This window comes from Gambusia affinis, linkage group LG17, assembly GCF_019740435.1.
Source record: "Gambusia affinis linkage group LG17, SWU_Gaff_1.0, whole genome shotgun sequence".
NCBI lineage: Eukaryota > Metazoa > Chordata > Actinopteri > Cyprinodontiformes > Poeciliidae > Gambusia > Gambusia affinis.
In genome coordinates, this window is record NC_057884.1 from 3,411,939 (window position 1) to 3,427,817 (window position 15,879).

Genomic DNA, 15,879 nt, shown 5'->3' on the forward strand with positions numbered 1-15,879 from the left:
CTTCCTCCCACAGTCCAAAAACATGACGGTCAGGTTAATTGGGCTCTCTAAATTCTCCCTAGGTGTGAGTGTGTGTGTGCATGGTTGTTTGTCTTGTATGTCTTTGTGTTGCCCTGCGACAGACTGGCGACCTGTCCAGGGTGAACCCCACCTCTCGCCCGGGACGCAGCTGGAGAGGAACCAGCAACCCTCCTGACCCCATTAGGGAAGAAGGGTGTTCAGATAATGGATGGATGGATAGAAAAACAACGGAAACGACAATTTTTCTATGTGTGTCTTGACACACAGAATCATAAAACATGATTATTTTTGGCCTATGAAACTGGTGGGCTGGTGGGAGTATCATCTCTAATCTCTAATCTGAGATGATGGTCTTCTAAGCAGTTTCTAAAACTGAGGTGACTGACAGATTTCTCTTCCCCTCACACCTGAATCAGATTCCCTCAATTTCTTCTTCTTTGTCTTTTTTTGATTTTTGCAGTTGGCAAACAAAAAATAGTGCATTACCGCCACCAACTGGTATGGAGTGTGGATCAGACTGTCAGATTCCCTCATCAGCAGCCCTTGTCTGGTAACAATCATTCATGTGATCCAGGTGTGTGTAAGACAAGTCCAACATCGCCACTGCACCCAGTCATCCAATAAGGAAGCAGCCGTAGGGAAGACATCGTCCAATCATTGTGTAGTTGTGTCAGGGTTCTTTTGGCTGACATATTTGTAGTTTTAGTTCAATTTGCAATTTTGCTATTTAAAAATAAAAATAAATAAAGGTTTCCTACTTTGTTGAAATTAAAATGTACTTTTTGTGTCTAAATGTTATTTCACATCTTTTAATCCATTCGCACCTTTACGACACCGGTGTGTTTAATTCACGTACGACCTCCTTTTTGGGATCATTTTGCAGAACTTGTCGTCTACAGACACTTTTTTTCCAATTTGCATTTATATCTCGTTTTATAGACCATCTTATACATCAGCCTCTCACATGGGCTTCATCTAATCATTTATTCTTCGCGTCTCGTTCACTTTTGATTTTGCAGATACTTTTGTTCTGCTTGAGCGACGTGCTGAACTCTAGTTTCATTTAATAAAAAAATTTAAGAAACATTCATAAATGAGCCTGGCGTTATCGGGCGTTTCTGCAGGATCAATACCTGAATTTATTTGACTTCGGATTCAAGGTCAGACGGAGTCAATCAGGCATGTGACCTTTCACCCACTTGGAGGGAAAGTGCATTATCAAGAAAGGTCAAAATCCACTTGATTCTCATCTGCGTGTCTGGATCAGCTGATTGGATTAGACCTCGCCTGATTCAGACAAAGTTTATGCCATGTCACAGGAGAAAAAAACAAAAAAAAAAACAAAAAAAACGTCCACACTGCTCCAAATCAAGTGCTATAATGTCTTTATTAATTAGCCACATGTATTCAACAACATGGGTTCATACATGCGTCAGCAGCAATTCAGGGAGAATAAGCAGCTGGAAACATTTCACCTGACTCTAAAATATAGAGTTAGATTAGAACAGGAGTCTTCCATTGTGTTTTATTGAACCACTGCTTGGTCTAATTTAGTTTTATGCTCATTTCATAAAGAAGGTCCATGCAGAAGCGTTCATTTTGCCCCATGAATTTCTCCAGCCAGCCAGACTGCACAGGTCTCAGCTGCGTGGAGCCGAAAGCATTTCTACAACCGAATATTAAATATTAAAGCCACAGTAAAATGACAGGTCACTGTTAGCTTGCCGCTGTGTGCTGCAGTTGACAAACATCATCCTTTTCCATACTCTACAGGTGCTACAAAGTGTCTGCATACACCTCAGGAAGTTCATAACTGGGCTCTTGTCCACAAATGTGTTGATTCAGTCTCATGCAAAACGGATGGTCGGTTGGCACAATAACACAAATAAATTAGAGACATATATTTATTTTGCTTGCTTTGTTATGGACGACGCACACGCCAGAATAACATTACACATCAACTAATAAAATGTGATCAGACACATCAGGAAAGCCGACCTCTTCACCCAGCAATGACGTGGTCGCCGGGATGACGTGATGGGGTGGGAAAAGGTCGGACAGACGACCGGGAATTCCCTCTGTCGGGTCTGAGCATCTGTGCACACTTCAACACAACATTCTCACCTGATAGCAGCGATAACGAAGACTTTATCTTCCCCGGGAATTATGATAAACGCTCAGTTCAGAGGCTCCTCTATCATGTTTTACAAGATGCGATACGATAAGCTTCCTGGACTAGTTTAGGTGACGGGGTCAGGCGGAGGTTACTTTAGATCGACATCCATGTTTGTCACGAGAAATTTAAAAATCACATCCGACTTCTGGGGAAAGCTCCATACGAACACACGGAGGAATGGCTCCAACTTTAGAAACTGCAAAACAACACTGAGCAGAGAAGTGATCAAATAAAGGAGCAGATAAGTGAATCATTACAGCGTGAATTAATCCTCAAACTGGACGGTGTTGTCATCAAGCAGGACATGCCAGCGCTCGATCTTCTTGTCTTTGTTCTTGAGGCATTCGTACCAGTGTTTCAAACTCTCTCCTTTAGCCTGGATGCCTAGCTGACATCCCCCTGGAAACAAGAGACAGGAGGACAAGAATAATATGATCATTTATGCAGAAATGCTTCAATTGATATTGTACAACAAATTGTTATTTGTTTTAATCTCATATCTATTCATTTCATTATTTTTGTCCATTGTAATTGCTATTTTTGGTGGGGGGGTTCAATGTTTTTATGGGAGTGTTTAACTGCCAGAGCTTGTAAATAAATTCAGGAGCAGATTTCGTCTTAAAACGAGATGCAAAACGAGATATGTTGGTTTTAATAAAACCTAGTTAGAGCAGGTTTTTTTTAATCTCATTAAAACCAACGAGATTAAACGTTCTCTTGTTTTAACACGTTTTGCATCAGCGAGAAGGTTTTCTCGTCTGAATGAGTTTATTTCCCAGCTCCTCGCTCTGGCAGCTAAATGCTTCTGTATGTTTTTGCAAACAGGCTAAAAATCTTTTGTCTATTCTGACCGGACGCCCTCATAGCCTCAGATGACAGACTGACACAGATTTCTCCCCTCAGAGGCACAGACAGCCTCAACCTCAGATCAGACAGACAGACAGGCTGCTAGACCTCAATGCTGCTTTTGACACAGTCGACCTCAGTAGGAATGAAGGCAGGGTTTGACTAGTTTACATCCTTTTCCTCATAAAGTGCTGTGCTGGTGCAGAGTTGTTAAATAAATCTGTATTTCAGTTCATTCATGTCTGTGCTTTTTTTTTAAATTTATTTATTTTTTTAAAAAAAGAAACATTTTAAGTCAACTCAGCACTGTTTTTCAGTATCGGCCGATACTACACCTCAAATATCTGTATCGGTATCAGAAGTGTGATTGCAATTTCATGCACCAATTTGTGTCAAAGTAGAGTGATGCAGCTTATGGTCATTGTAATGTTACTGGATAATAAACTGTACCAGAAGTTATCACAATATACGATAATATTGTTGCTTTGAGGCCATTTTCAGGTGACAGTTTTGGCCTAATAATGAAAGAACGCATTCTGAAAGACCAGGAAAGTTCACATTGTAATGATCATTACATTCTGGAGCTGGAAGACATTAAATATCCAAAAGAAAGAAATAAAAGAAATAAAATGAATTATGAAGTCTCTGTAAACAAATTGACCAAAGACTGAAGACTTTTTGTTATCTTCAGTCTTTGGTAGAAAGAGAGAAAAGAGAAAAACAGTAAATGATGCAAATGATGATAATTCATTATACCAGTACTTGATTTGTTGCTTATAAAACTCAGACAAGTCTGACTCATTGTCACATATTTTGAAATTTCTGATGCCATCACATATAAACAACGGCTGAAGTTATGAAGAAATCTGTCCATGGACCTACCGATGAAATCGTTGGATTTCCCCATGTCGTAGTCCCAGACCGATACGTCCAGAGTTTTCTTGGCGAGCTCGGCGTGTTTAATTTCGTAACTGAACTCCTGAAACCCAGTGAAGAAACGCGGGGTCTGTTACGTAACCTGCGGGTGGAGTCGGAGGGTGCGGTTCGGAAGCAGCAACTGACCTCGTTGAACTCCGGGTTGAGGGTCTTCTTTTTGATCTGCGTCTTGTTCTTGGCTTTCTTTCCCATGTCTGGCTTCAGACATCTACGGCAACAAAGAAGCAGAAAGTTCTGGACATGATTCATTCATCGTCAAAAGGAGAGGAAGAAAAGAGAAAAGAAAAGCAAATGAAATAAAGGCAGATGAAAGGAAGACGCACATTTTGACGAAAGGGTCTGAGTAGCCATTGGAGTCCATGGCGGCCAGGTGAGCGCAGCGGACCACGCCCACTACCAGACGACTCTGCTGACTGTTGTATGTCAGCGATATCAGGATGCGGCCCCTCTCCGCCGAGTCCTCGCCTTCCTTCAGCTGCACCCACACACACACACACGCACACACACACACAATACACATTCGGCTAATGAATGCAGGAGCTTTTCAAAGAAACACATTTTCTCTGATCTTAATATCGCTTTGTGCTGATCTCGTATCTGGACAGATTATCCTCTAATTGGAGCAAAGCGTACATGTCTAGTCTCAAAGTGATGATAATAATAGGTTGTCTTTACATTTTTTCTCTAAGACTGATGCAATATAATTCATATAATTTTGATGCCCTAACTTAATTTTTTCAGCGACTGTCAGATGTTGGACATCAGTCGTGTAAAGTGTGACTGAGGGCTGTAGGGCAGCGCTGCTACCCATCCATTTCCTAAAAAAACAAGTTTATACGTCTTTGTGTCATGGCTCCTAGATTTGACATATCCATGGCAACATAACAAAACAAGTCCTGGAAGCCAGATGAAAGCTACTTAATACAGAAAAGAGAAAAGAGATGTTGTGGATCAGTTTGATTTAGTGAATCTATCTAAGGTCAGACAGATTCCAGCTCTGCACGGGATCACAACTGAAATCTGAAGCTGAAAACACACACAATGTCTGTCACAGTGTCTTAAAGTAGCTTTGCAAAAACAAAAAAGAGAAATTTGATCACACATTAGTTCAGAAGTATTATGCTAACCTTGTCGAGGTTTGGAGTAATCATGACAATAATAATGAAACTTACATCGTCCTCATAAAGTGCCATGCCACGAATTGACCCACCAACAGCCTTCTTCACCTGCATGTAAACCAAAACCTCCGTCATCATCGCAGCAGAAAAAATCCTGCATCTTTAACCTGCTTACCTACCCATATGAATATTTAACAGGGCAGTATTATGTCAAATCTAACCGTTTTTTGAGTTTTACATTACGTTATAATGTTATTCCCTCACCAAAAACATACCTGGGGTGTTGCCTTGATTCTTTCATGCAGGTTTGGGAATACCTTGAATCTCCATGGCAACCATTCAAGCAGTGAAAAACGCCTGGGTGGACTTAGGATGACTCCTCCTCTTAGTTTCCACATTTCTGAGCTTCTGCCTCACAGAGCAGCCTGTGAGGCAGGCCATCCATCCCCCTCTCAGCTCCTTCAGACTAGCCAGCAGCAATTAGCAGACACCTGATGGAACTGGGCATGTGCTGCGCTCATCATACTAGCTACTTCTAAGTGAAATGCTGGTAAAAACGTTGTTAAAGTGGTTACTAGAGGAGCCATGTTGTGATGGCTTCCTGAAGGCGGAGTCTCAGAAAGACAGAGGCCCAATTTCAAGGTGTTGAATTATAAAGTCACATTTCTTTTAATTTATGTTTGACATAAATATGGCATTTTTACAACAACTGACAGAAGTCACTTGATTGTGCTATAAAATGGCAATATATGGGTAGAAAATACATAATACTGCCCCTATAAAGATATACATATCGGTAGATGAGGCAAAATGATGGTAGTTCCCTGTCAGACCACAAGGTGAACCAGTCAGAGCCCATTCAAAATATAGAATATTATTTGGAGTTATGTTTGAGCTTAACTAGATGAATGGATATAGATGTTCAGAATAGTCACTGGTTCTGTTTAACAGTGAATGGGCTCAAATGGCCCTCCATATCGGATCGTGCTACCTGAGTAGTGAATGTTCTCGCTTACCGGGATCACTCTCTCCAAGCAAACATTGAAATTCTTCTTCTGGTCAAACTTCAGTTTCTTGAGTGCCACCCGGGTCTCTCCAATGAATTCATTATGTCCAAACTTGTCCTCGTCGCTCACCGACAGCCTGCAGGGAAGACGACCACGAGTTCTACAAATCCTTCCAGTTCAAAACTGGCTTCACCGTAACACAGGTAAAGGTGACCCACGGTACCTGAGCGTTTTGCGTTGCATCTCATCGTCGGTGATGCCGTGGTAGATCAGCGTCTCGTTCCACACGGGGTTCAGGGTGTTTTTAAGCGTCTTGGTGCGAAGCTTGTTGGACTTGAACAGAGTAGAACAGAGTGTTTCTGAGAAAGGAGCAAACGCTAAAGATTGACTGAGAAACCACCAGGCTAATATATTAGAATAAAAAACAAATCCCATGTTTTAGCTTGTTGCATCCTTGAACCTTTCACTGGTCAACTTGTAACAATAAATATGTTGATGAATACCTTACTGGCTCCGGGGAGCAGATGTAGCTTTACATACGGATCTGCCAGTCCGTTAGAGTCCATTGGTTTCAAACCCTAAACATAAAAAAATTAGGGTTTAGATGACCTTATTGCTTTGCCTTGTCCAGTTTGTCCCAGTTTTCTTCTCTATCTTCACCTGATCTCATTCTGCATTACAAGGTTTTATGTTAACTTCTTTACTCTTTCCAGTATGCTGTTTCTCTGTCTTACCCTTTTCTAGTCACACATTTTCGGCCTTTCCTGCCTTCCCTGTTCAGTCAGCTTTGCCCTTTCTCTTTGAGACACAATCCTTTTATTTTTATCCAAATCCAGCTTATTTTTTAAACCTCATTTCTCGTTGTTGCTCTGTGAACAGCTGAAACCAGATGTTTACATTCTCCCTTTTCTCCTTTGGTCAGGGTTATCAAAATGGTTTATATTTGCTAAAGCCCAGAAGAACCAGATAATTTTTCGGGAATTTTCTTTAAAGCATTAGATTGTTGTCGTGACAACGCCGTCATAACTGCTCCATCAAAGCATTGTAATATATTTCATTCTTTTGATGAATGATCACAGGTAGTACAGCCTTGAAGAACACCTGTGTTCAATTTGCTTCAATCAATTGTCTTTTTTTTTCTTTTTTCTATGTTTTTAAATTACTTTTGTGTCTCTATTTTTTGACTGAATTAAACTTTGAAGTGAGAGAAGGGTTGCATTGCGATCTCTGGTGAGGAGATGTTGTTAAAGTCCATTTGTAATGTTTGTGCTCCATCCGTTCTGTTTTGTATTAAAATCCTTTTCTTGACATGTTAACTTGTCGGATTTAATGTTTTTCTGTTTGAACTTGAGCTTTTATTCATTGTTATTTGTTGTAATTTGTATTTTATGTTTTTCAACTGTCTTGTCGTTCCTTCTGTCTTATCGTCCACATTTCTAGTAACTCTACTCGTTTTGCTGATTTCTGTTTAATATTTCCTCCGAGGATTTTCTTGCTGGCACAACTCCTTCAGTTGTTGAATTTCCAGGTCTTTGCTTAGTTTGTTCTTCTGTCTTTCCTCTGTTTGCGTCGTCTCTTTCTGTGCTCTCTCATGTGAGCTTTTCTCTTCTTTCCCTACTCTACATGCCGTCCTTTGGCTCTGTTTTCTTTTGTTAATCGCCTCCTGTCTCATCTTATACTGTCTCAGTCTTGTTACATCCTCCCCGTCTTCTGTTGCTTTATCACGTCTCTTACATCTGCTTGTTTTGTCTCTTGTTGCCCTGTCTTGTTACGTCTCTTTCCCTTCCTCTTCTATCTGCTCATGTTGAACCACCTGGCCTTGTTGTGTCTTATTGAATCTTGTTTTATTTGTCCCATCCTGTTTGATCTCGTCCCGTTTTAACATGTTTATTGATTTAGCCACGCTCCGTATTGTATTGCTGTCCTCTCCTGACTTGTCTTGCTCTACATTTTCTCTTTTGTTTTCTCAGCTTAACCAAATGTTGGTCTTTCTTTTTTTTTTTTCTTTTACAGCTTTACATTTTTTACAGTTCTGTCAATGTATAAAAAACAAACTCAACAAACCACTGTTAAAATACAAGTTACTGCCAATGTGGAAACCTAGGCCACGACAAAACCTTTTTATAACTTTAATGCGACGCATGTCCTGCACAACTAAAAAAAAAAAAAAGCTAATAAAATATCAGTGGGAAAACACAGCAAGTTAAAAATAATTGCGATATTCTGATAGCATTGGTTTGCGTACTCTAACATTTGGTTGGATCTTCTTTTGATTTAGCTTCAGGATTTACGTTTTCTCAGTCCACACCGTGCAACAACCACAATCAGTACCAACCTGAGATCATCTTGATCCTTTTAAACCTCTCTGTAAACTACGGTTTTAATGCTGCCAATCAGAAAATGTCAAAGAAATCAGTAAAGCTGACCCTTCTTTACAGTTACGGTTAGTCGTGTGTCCAAAAAGGCTAATAGTTAAAATTTGACCAAAAAATGTGTAAAACAAGACTTACTTTGTGTAAAGCATCTTTTTTGCTGGGTTCTTTTAATTAATTTATTTTTTTTCTGTACACTGAAACTGACAGCTACAGAGTCCTGCAAGGGTCATGGGGGATTTTATTTCTTTTGTGTTCCCTCCTTCCCATTCCCACATAATACGTTTTGCATTCCCTCACAACACAGTGATGAATTTTATAGTCAGTTCATATTGAGTACTGAAAGTTTTTCTCTTACAATGTCAAGAATTCTATGTTAAAATATTGTTTGTGAGTTATCTAAAGTTTTACTTTTGGATAAAAAATTAAAACCCTTGTGGCACCACAAGCCTATGTGCAAAACACCAAAGGAAAGCAGGTCAAACATGGGTTCTCCATCCCTACTCTAAAACACAAACAAGAAGGAACAGAATAAAGAAATACATCAACATTTTTCTTCCCAGGGTATTATTGCTAACTGATAGTTTTGGCTGTGCCTATTAGTCTGAATGGTTACTAAAGGGTCGTTTTCATGCGCAGTCCCGTCTTCGCTGAAAGATGTTACGCAAACATGAGCTTTAAAAGATGGATTGTGAACCAGTTTTCTGCACCAAAGGGTTCATATTGTTTAAGCATGTTTTCAACGTGTATCTTTTAAGGGTTACATATGTACAACTTTAAATTATCATTTGTTATCAATGTGACTGAATAAAAAATAGACCAGTGTGCATTCGCAAATTTATCCCGAGGTAACGCAAAAGAAACAAAAATCTCCCCATAACCACTAGGGGGCTCTGTAGACAGCTCCGTTTAGTTTAAGACACTTTGCCTGAACTCTACCTGTTTTAGGCACAAGTTTAACTCACAGTTGTAAATTATCTTGAGTTTGTAAGCTGGTCAGCAGAGATTTAACTCAAATCTAAAAGTTTACTTACTTTAAGGCACCTTTTCAACTTTTGCTTCTAAGTTAAAGGACTTACAATTCACTACAGCGAAACAGATTTGTTCGACTTTCAGCTAAACTGTGGAGGATGTCCTATTAAAAATGGAAAAAGTACTGAAATGACTCATTTTGTACTTTTTACATCACAAAACGTTTGAGTGACGTCATCCTGTTCAGGTATATTTACTTTGTCTTGTGTCAGCATTTTGTTTTTCCTGTGCATGTGGCTTTGTGTTCACCTTGGCTTTAATGATGCAGCAGTGTAGAGCATGATTCTCCTGTTCATAAAGAAGGCTGAACTCTAGAGATCCCAGTGTGGCTGTAAGAATAACGACACAGATGCGCAATATACATTTACAACTGAAAGTAGATTTTAAAAGCAAAAAAAATAAATAAATCAATCAAAAAAGTTTTGAACAAATGATCTGCATGGACGAGTTTCAACCGTCTTACTGGCATCGTCTGAGTCATAGTCGTTGTCGTCGTCCTCTGCGTGGTCTGGAGCGGGTTTCTGGGTCGTCACGTTGTTGGAAGGTGGGATCTCAGGTGGAGTGATCCTGGTTGCAGGTATGTATGTGGGACCTGAGGAGACGACCGGTTGCCTCTTGCTCTCCAGATCCGCTGCTGGGACTGCAGACACAGTAAGTCTGGGCCGTCTCTTCTTAGAAAGTGGTAGCTAAAATGTTTGGACCCCCATCTCGTCCCCCTGCAGCGTTGGGCTTATTCTTAGAGGGAGGAGTGTGATTTTACCTGGGGTGGGTGCCGTCTGCTGCGTGTTTGCCTGAGGTGCTTTGGACGCCAACACATGTCTCTCCGTTTTGGTTCCAGCTGCCTGAGTAGAATGAGTCTCATCACAGCTGTCAGTTGTTGTTCTTGCTGTCTGCTCCCATTGTTCTGACGCGCTGGACTGCTTCTGCCGAGGCTCTGAGGAGACAAAGGAAGATGATCAGAGCTGCAGCAATCGTCGGCACCATGGCAGCTACATCAAAGCTGCTGCTTCGATAGATGGATCGGTGATGGCTGCTGGGAGTGGGAATGGTAGCAATCACCAGTGCATTCTGGATCCAGTATCTTGCAAATACTTGTTCAGATAAACACGCTCTTTAGTACCAGTAGGTACGTTCCAATTAACAACAGAGTTGCACAAATTGAAAGTATAAAAATACATTTGCTTCATGGAAACGCGGCGATATTGGAAAAACTGCCGTGCTGCGCTAAAAAGTTTCTCCACTAGGACGAGGTGGTTATTTGGGCATATCAACAAAGACGTATTTTGCAAAACTGCAACTTTTTCTTTGCATCAGACTAGTCACGTGAACAACAGCCAGATGTTACTACTGGTAAAAACGACAAAGAAGACGACAGGAAGTGGCAGGAGGATGATGGATTGCTTTTGTTTGTGTTTTAGATAATGTGCAGCTGGCTCCAAAAGTTGTGTGTCATTTGAACGCACATTTTGGAAAGTGGATCCGCAGGTGGAGTGATCCTGGTTGCAGGATCTGCTACAGCTACAGATTCCACCTGTAGTTGAATCTGTAGCTCTTGTGTCAAATCGCCGACTACAATTTCCCCAAAAAAGCTGCACACGTATAGCCACTTTCAAGTAGGTGGGGCTTGTTGCTCCAACACCTGACTAAGACACCAACGTCTCCTCTGATGGCAGATAGAGGATGAACATATCTCATGTAGCTGATCTCATCCGCAACGACCAAGATTTTTAATGATTTATCACGTGGACAAGCTTGTTCACGTGTGATTTTAGTTTAATTCCTTATTTAATGGAAACACCTCAACTATGAAATCGTGTTTTTCAACATCAGCAGAATAACAACAAATTTTGTATTGGAAGTGCAGCCAGCAGTACAATGCCATGAAAAAGTATTCATACCCTCATATGTAGAACATTTTCTTCCCTGATCCTGTGTTGGCATTACAGGCGTAGCATGTAATGCAACCGGCTGCCTGCATGAAACATCCTATCTGCCTGATTGGCTTTATTAAATCACCATTGCATCTGTGGTGGAAAATTACTACAAGTTAACATCTGCTGATCATGTTGTATAAAATGCTAGTGAACTCTCACCAGAAGAACTATTTGTGTTACATGTACAAGGCTGGGAGTTGTTTTCCACAGCTGCATCAGATCCAGACTGTCTCGCCTCTTGTTTTTATTTCCTTATCCTTGGTATAAAACTCATGTGTTGTCTCTGCCTGGCAGAGCTTTTCATCCAGACCTGCTTCATAACTGATGGTCCTACAAGCTCTCTGTATTGTGCACAAAATATAAATAAACCTGATTGAGGGATTTCACCTGACAGTGTTTGGTAAAATAGTTTTTTTCCACAACACATCAGAGTGGATGTGAATCAATGTCATTTGACCTTGTGACCTTCAACATTTTGGGTTTTATTGTTTTGTTGAGTGTGTGCGTCATCTTAAAGCCCCATATGAGGAAGTGCTGTTGTTGGGTTATGGGTTAGGCAGAAATGAAGTCAATGCAAAGTCCTACTATGAGTAGAAATGCTAACTTGTGTGTTTCAATTATTCTCTCTGTATTTTCATGCCCTGTATTTAGGAGAAAACTGCTGTAAATGTGCTCATTGTCATAAGACGTGGAGTTGAACTGAGCTACTAAAACGTGGAAAAAGGATTTTTCTCAAGCAACTGATTTTAGTCGTTTATAAGTTCATACAATGTATGAAATATAAACATGCATGGCTCCACGTTTCCTGGTTTTGCAGCTTCAAGGAATGACATGAATTGGCCGAGGCAGATGCTGTAAAAGAGACGCTGTGGTTATGTATTCACGCATTTATTCAGATATTACAATAGGACAGATTAAAACTTTTCTGAATCACTCAAGAAAAGGCCAAATGCCTTCAAAAGGAACTATAACAGCTAGTAGCATCAGCAGACAGCCATTCATCTCAGCTGAACTTGTGCAAAGCTACACCTCCCACATATGAAGAGCTTACATCTCTTTTTTTAAAGTTTTTTTAATTAAATAATTGTTTTGCCTTAATTATTTGTCATGGCCACACCAGACGAACCCCCTGCTTTTGTTGCCTCTCAATTAACCACAGTGAGAAAATGAAACTGTCTGTGAAGGATTAAATGAAGAGATAAGAATGTAAGCTAGGTTAGCTGTTTTAAACAGTAAGCAGGGGACGCTAACACAAGGTACTAACTTCCCATTGACTGCACATGCACTGAAGCCATTGAAAACTTGTTCAGGGCAAAATTTATAGATTTTTTTTTTCTGGTATTCATGCTCTCCCCTTTTGTCATGGTGCCCTGGGCAGCTGCCTAAATGGCCCAAAAACTGACAGTGAAATACTAAAACAGAGTTTGTCATTTTGCGAAAGTGGGCCCAGGACACTTAGCACGTCATTGACAAACACAGATAGGCTACAACCAAACCAATAATCAATTAATCAATTAAAATTAAGAATTTTATTTTATTTTGGATATTTGAAATGTCTTTGAGTTCTAGTGTTGTGTCTTCTTCAGAAAAATTTAAGTTTATTTGTCTTTAGAGAGAGCAAAATTGCATAATCATTCCTTTGTCAATATATTACTTGAAAATAGCCTCAAAACAACAAAATTATGGTTTATTGTAATAATTCCTGGGGCAATTGATGGTGCAGCACATTGTGTTTTGTGGCCTACAAAGAGATGCGTATCCTTAACCCTTACAACACCTGACCAAGCAAACCTTTGTAATTATAATCATGTTTCTAAATCAAATTGTAGGTGACAAGTAAGTGGAATAGTTATTTTTGGTTACCATCAGTCTGATGACTTGGTCTGTGACCCTGTGACCGGCCTGGACCGGTGTTGTCCTCTGAGTTGGACTGAGGTCTGGAGAGAGGCAGGGGGGACGGCAGGCCCTGCTGACCTCTTCCTTTATAAAACCAGGCCCCTGAACGTTTCTGTACCTGCAACGTCGCACAATAAAACCGTTAGCATGAGTCCAACGAGGACTGAAATAATTCGCTGAACATAATAACACAGCAAAGAGCTGAGGTTGAAATCCTTTCTTCTTTTTTTTTTTATTATTTTTTGATGTGTGGCCCACCGTTCAAAAGACAGTTAAAGTTTGTTAGGACAAGATTATAAACTAGAAGAACAAAAAACGAATGAGCTGAATCCTGCAAGGCCAGATGTTTACAAACCTCTACCAAGTTTGTAGTTTCCTCATCAACTTGCTTTTTTACTTGCTTTTTTCCAAGTACTAGATGCACTAACTGAATATTTAATTTCTCAATTATACATAAACTAGCTTTGAGTTGTCACATATTTTTAAGGCCTAAACATTTGTTACATCCTCTTTTCTTTTTTTCTTTTCTTCTTTTAACACATTTGGGGTTTTAGTTTAATTTTACAGAATAAAGTTGAAAAAAAAACAACCTTTCACATCACAAAGCCTTGACATTTTAACAAGGGTGTGTTGACTTTTGAGATCCAGTGTAATCTATGATTGACAAGAATCCATAGCTAAGCATTCCCTACATGCTGCTATCACCAACCTACAGATGTTACATTTGATTTCTCTACTTCTGTAGTGTAATTTTAAAAGCATAGGTTAATAACTCATGCACAATTAAAAAATGTCAATGTACATTACATGATATAGTGACAAAAACCACAACAAAACATGTTACCAATGGCACCACAGGGTTTTATATTGATATAGTTAGTCTGAGTGATAAGAGAGAGCTTTAGGCTCTTAAAGACACAGTCACACTCATTATCAATAAGATATTGTGTAGCAATATCACAAGGACAGCATAAAGCAGGACATGTTAATTTTCCCTCGTCTGAATGCCATTATCCTCAATCATTTTCTAAATTAAATAGGCCTAAATATATCATTACTTCCTCCCTACTTTTCATAGCTACACTCTATTAATGGAAGCCAATTTTCCAGGTCAGTGGGCAGTGAAATACTATTGTGTGCTAAAGCATGGGTGTAAAAGCGAGAAAACGGTTCGTTTCACAGGATAAGCTGAGCTTCTGCTGGCAGAGCGGCGACATGACGCCGTGAATCAGGCCTGAGGTCCAAAACCTCCTGGCCTCTCCTCCGTCCCTGCAGCTCACCTCTTGCTGCTCGTTGCAGATCCGGCAGAGCCACATCGGACAAGTCCTGCTGTTAATCCAAATCCCGCATTTGCTGCACATGTGCTGCAGGAAGACGTGCACACACACAAACACACCCACACCCACACACACGCACACGCACACACGCCCAACATAGGGAGAGGGAGAGAAAGAGGACTTAGCGCAACATGACAGGTGCACAAAACACATACATTTTCACAGTTCATATGGCATTAACCCCCTACTTGAGTAGAGAGAGCAACATGAGGCAGAGTGTCACACAGAGGGCCTGGGAAAACACTGTGCGCATCAGACTAAGTTAGCACACGGACCGCTGGCTGCTCAGAACCGAGCAGAACTGTAGAATGTGTTGTAGAAAGTAGGAAGGGAGGAATGACTGTTGAGTTAAGAAAAATAAATAAAAAATTTGGACATTCGTTTAAGTAGGGAAGATGGGAGCCAGCTGATTAGCTGCTGCTCAGGGCCCTCACACCACCAGGGGGCCCCCAAGAGCACTGAGCTAGTGTGACAAAAAGACAAACAAAAGAAAAAACCAAAGTTTTTTATTTAATAACTTTGAATAATACATACTAAATGTTGTTACACATGAAAAAATAATTTCTATATTATTCGTATAGCTGGAACACATATAATAGGGTGATCTCTTCCTGTGTTTGTTTGCTGCCAAAGTAAGGAAAATATAAGATATTAATCTTGTTAACTTGTTTTCTTAAAATTCAGTGTTTGTTTCCTGAGGTTACTGTCAAATACTTAAAATGTCACTTAAACACCTCTTTACATCTTAAAATCCAAATATTTCTGTTTGTTTGCTGCTTCTGTAAGGTTAAAATCAACAGCTGTAACACCAGCACACTCTGTATGTTATGGAATGATGAATTATCTGGTGTTGGCCTGTTGGTATTGGGGGCCCCAAATGAAAATCCACTGAGGGGCTCCAAAAAGTCTTGGATCTGCACATGTTTGCTTCCACATCAAACATGTGGAAGAGGGTCAAATCAGCTCAAATTGTACTTTCTGGCCTACCTGCAACATGCTCAAAACAACTACAACAAAACAAGATCTGACAACTTACTAGAAAGCTGTATCATTTTTTCAACCTTTTGGTGTAAATATGTTGAAATTTGTGGTTTGAATGAGTCAAAAATTGGAAGATTTAAACTACAAACTCTTGTTAATCCAGCATTTCAAACAGAAATCCATCCTCTGGGAGAATCTTCCTTTGAGTATAGAAGACTCTCCG

The 15,879-nt window shown here is 40.1% G+C and overlaps 1 protein-coding gene across 3 annotated transcripts in view; it reads right to left on the reverse strand.

Annotated features, from left to right (window-relative positions):
* Window positions 1-1,392: 1,392 nt before the first annotated feature.
* Window positions 1,393-15,879, reverse strand: part of rph3aa (rabphilin 3A homolog (mouse), a) — a 37,130-nt gene continuing 22,643 nt past the window's right edge. Inside the window, exons 1-14 of one of the 3 annotated variants that reach the window (XM_044096656.1) lie at window positions 14,864-15,865; window positions 14,619-14,702; window positions 13,306-13,456; window positions 10,269-10,442; window positions 9,972-10,148; window positions 9,758-9,837; window positions 6,608-6,682; window positions 6,328-6,437; window positions 6,114-6,240; window positions 5,152-5,205; window positions 4,303-4,454; window positions 4,106-4,187; window positions 3,926-4,022; window positions 1,408-2,596 (exon numbers count right to left, since the gene is read on the reverse strand). In XM_044096656.1, coding sequence (XP_043952591.1) covers window positions 2,463-2,596; window positions 3,926-4,022; window positions 4,106-4,187; window positions 4,303-4,454; window positions 5,152-5,205; window positions 6,114-6,240; window positions 6,328-6,437; window positions 6,608-6,682; window positions 9,758-9,837; window positions 9,972-10,148; window positions 10,269-10,442; window positions 13,306-13,456; window positions 14,619-14,699 — 1,494 coding nt within the window. In that variant the 5' untranslated portion in view covers window positions 14,700-14,702; window positions 14,864-15,865 and the 3' untranslated portion in view covers window positions 1,408-2,462. Of the gene's footprint in view, window positions 2,597-3,925; window positions 4,023-4,105; window positions 4,188-4,302; window positions 4,455-5,151; window positions 5,206-6,113; window positions 6,241-6,327; window positions 6,438-6,607; window positions 6,683-9,757; window positions 9,838-9,971; window positions 10,149-10,268; window positions 10,443-13,305; window positions 13,457-14,618; window positions 14,703-14,863; window positions 15,866-15,879 lie in introns of those variants that run through there. The other 2 variants (XM_044096655.1, XM_044096654.1) reach the window with 2 other exon arrangements.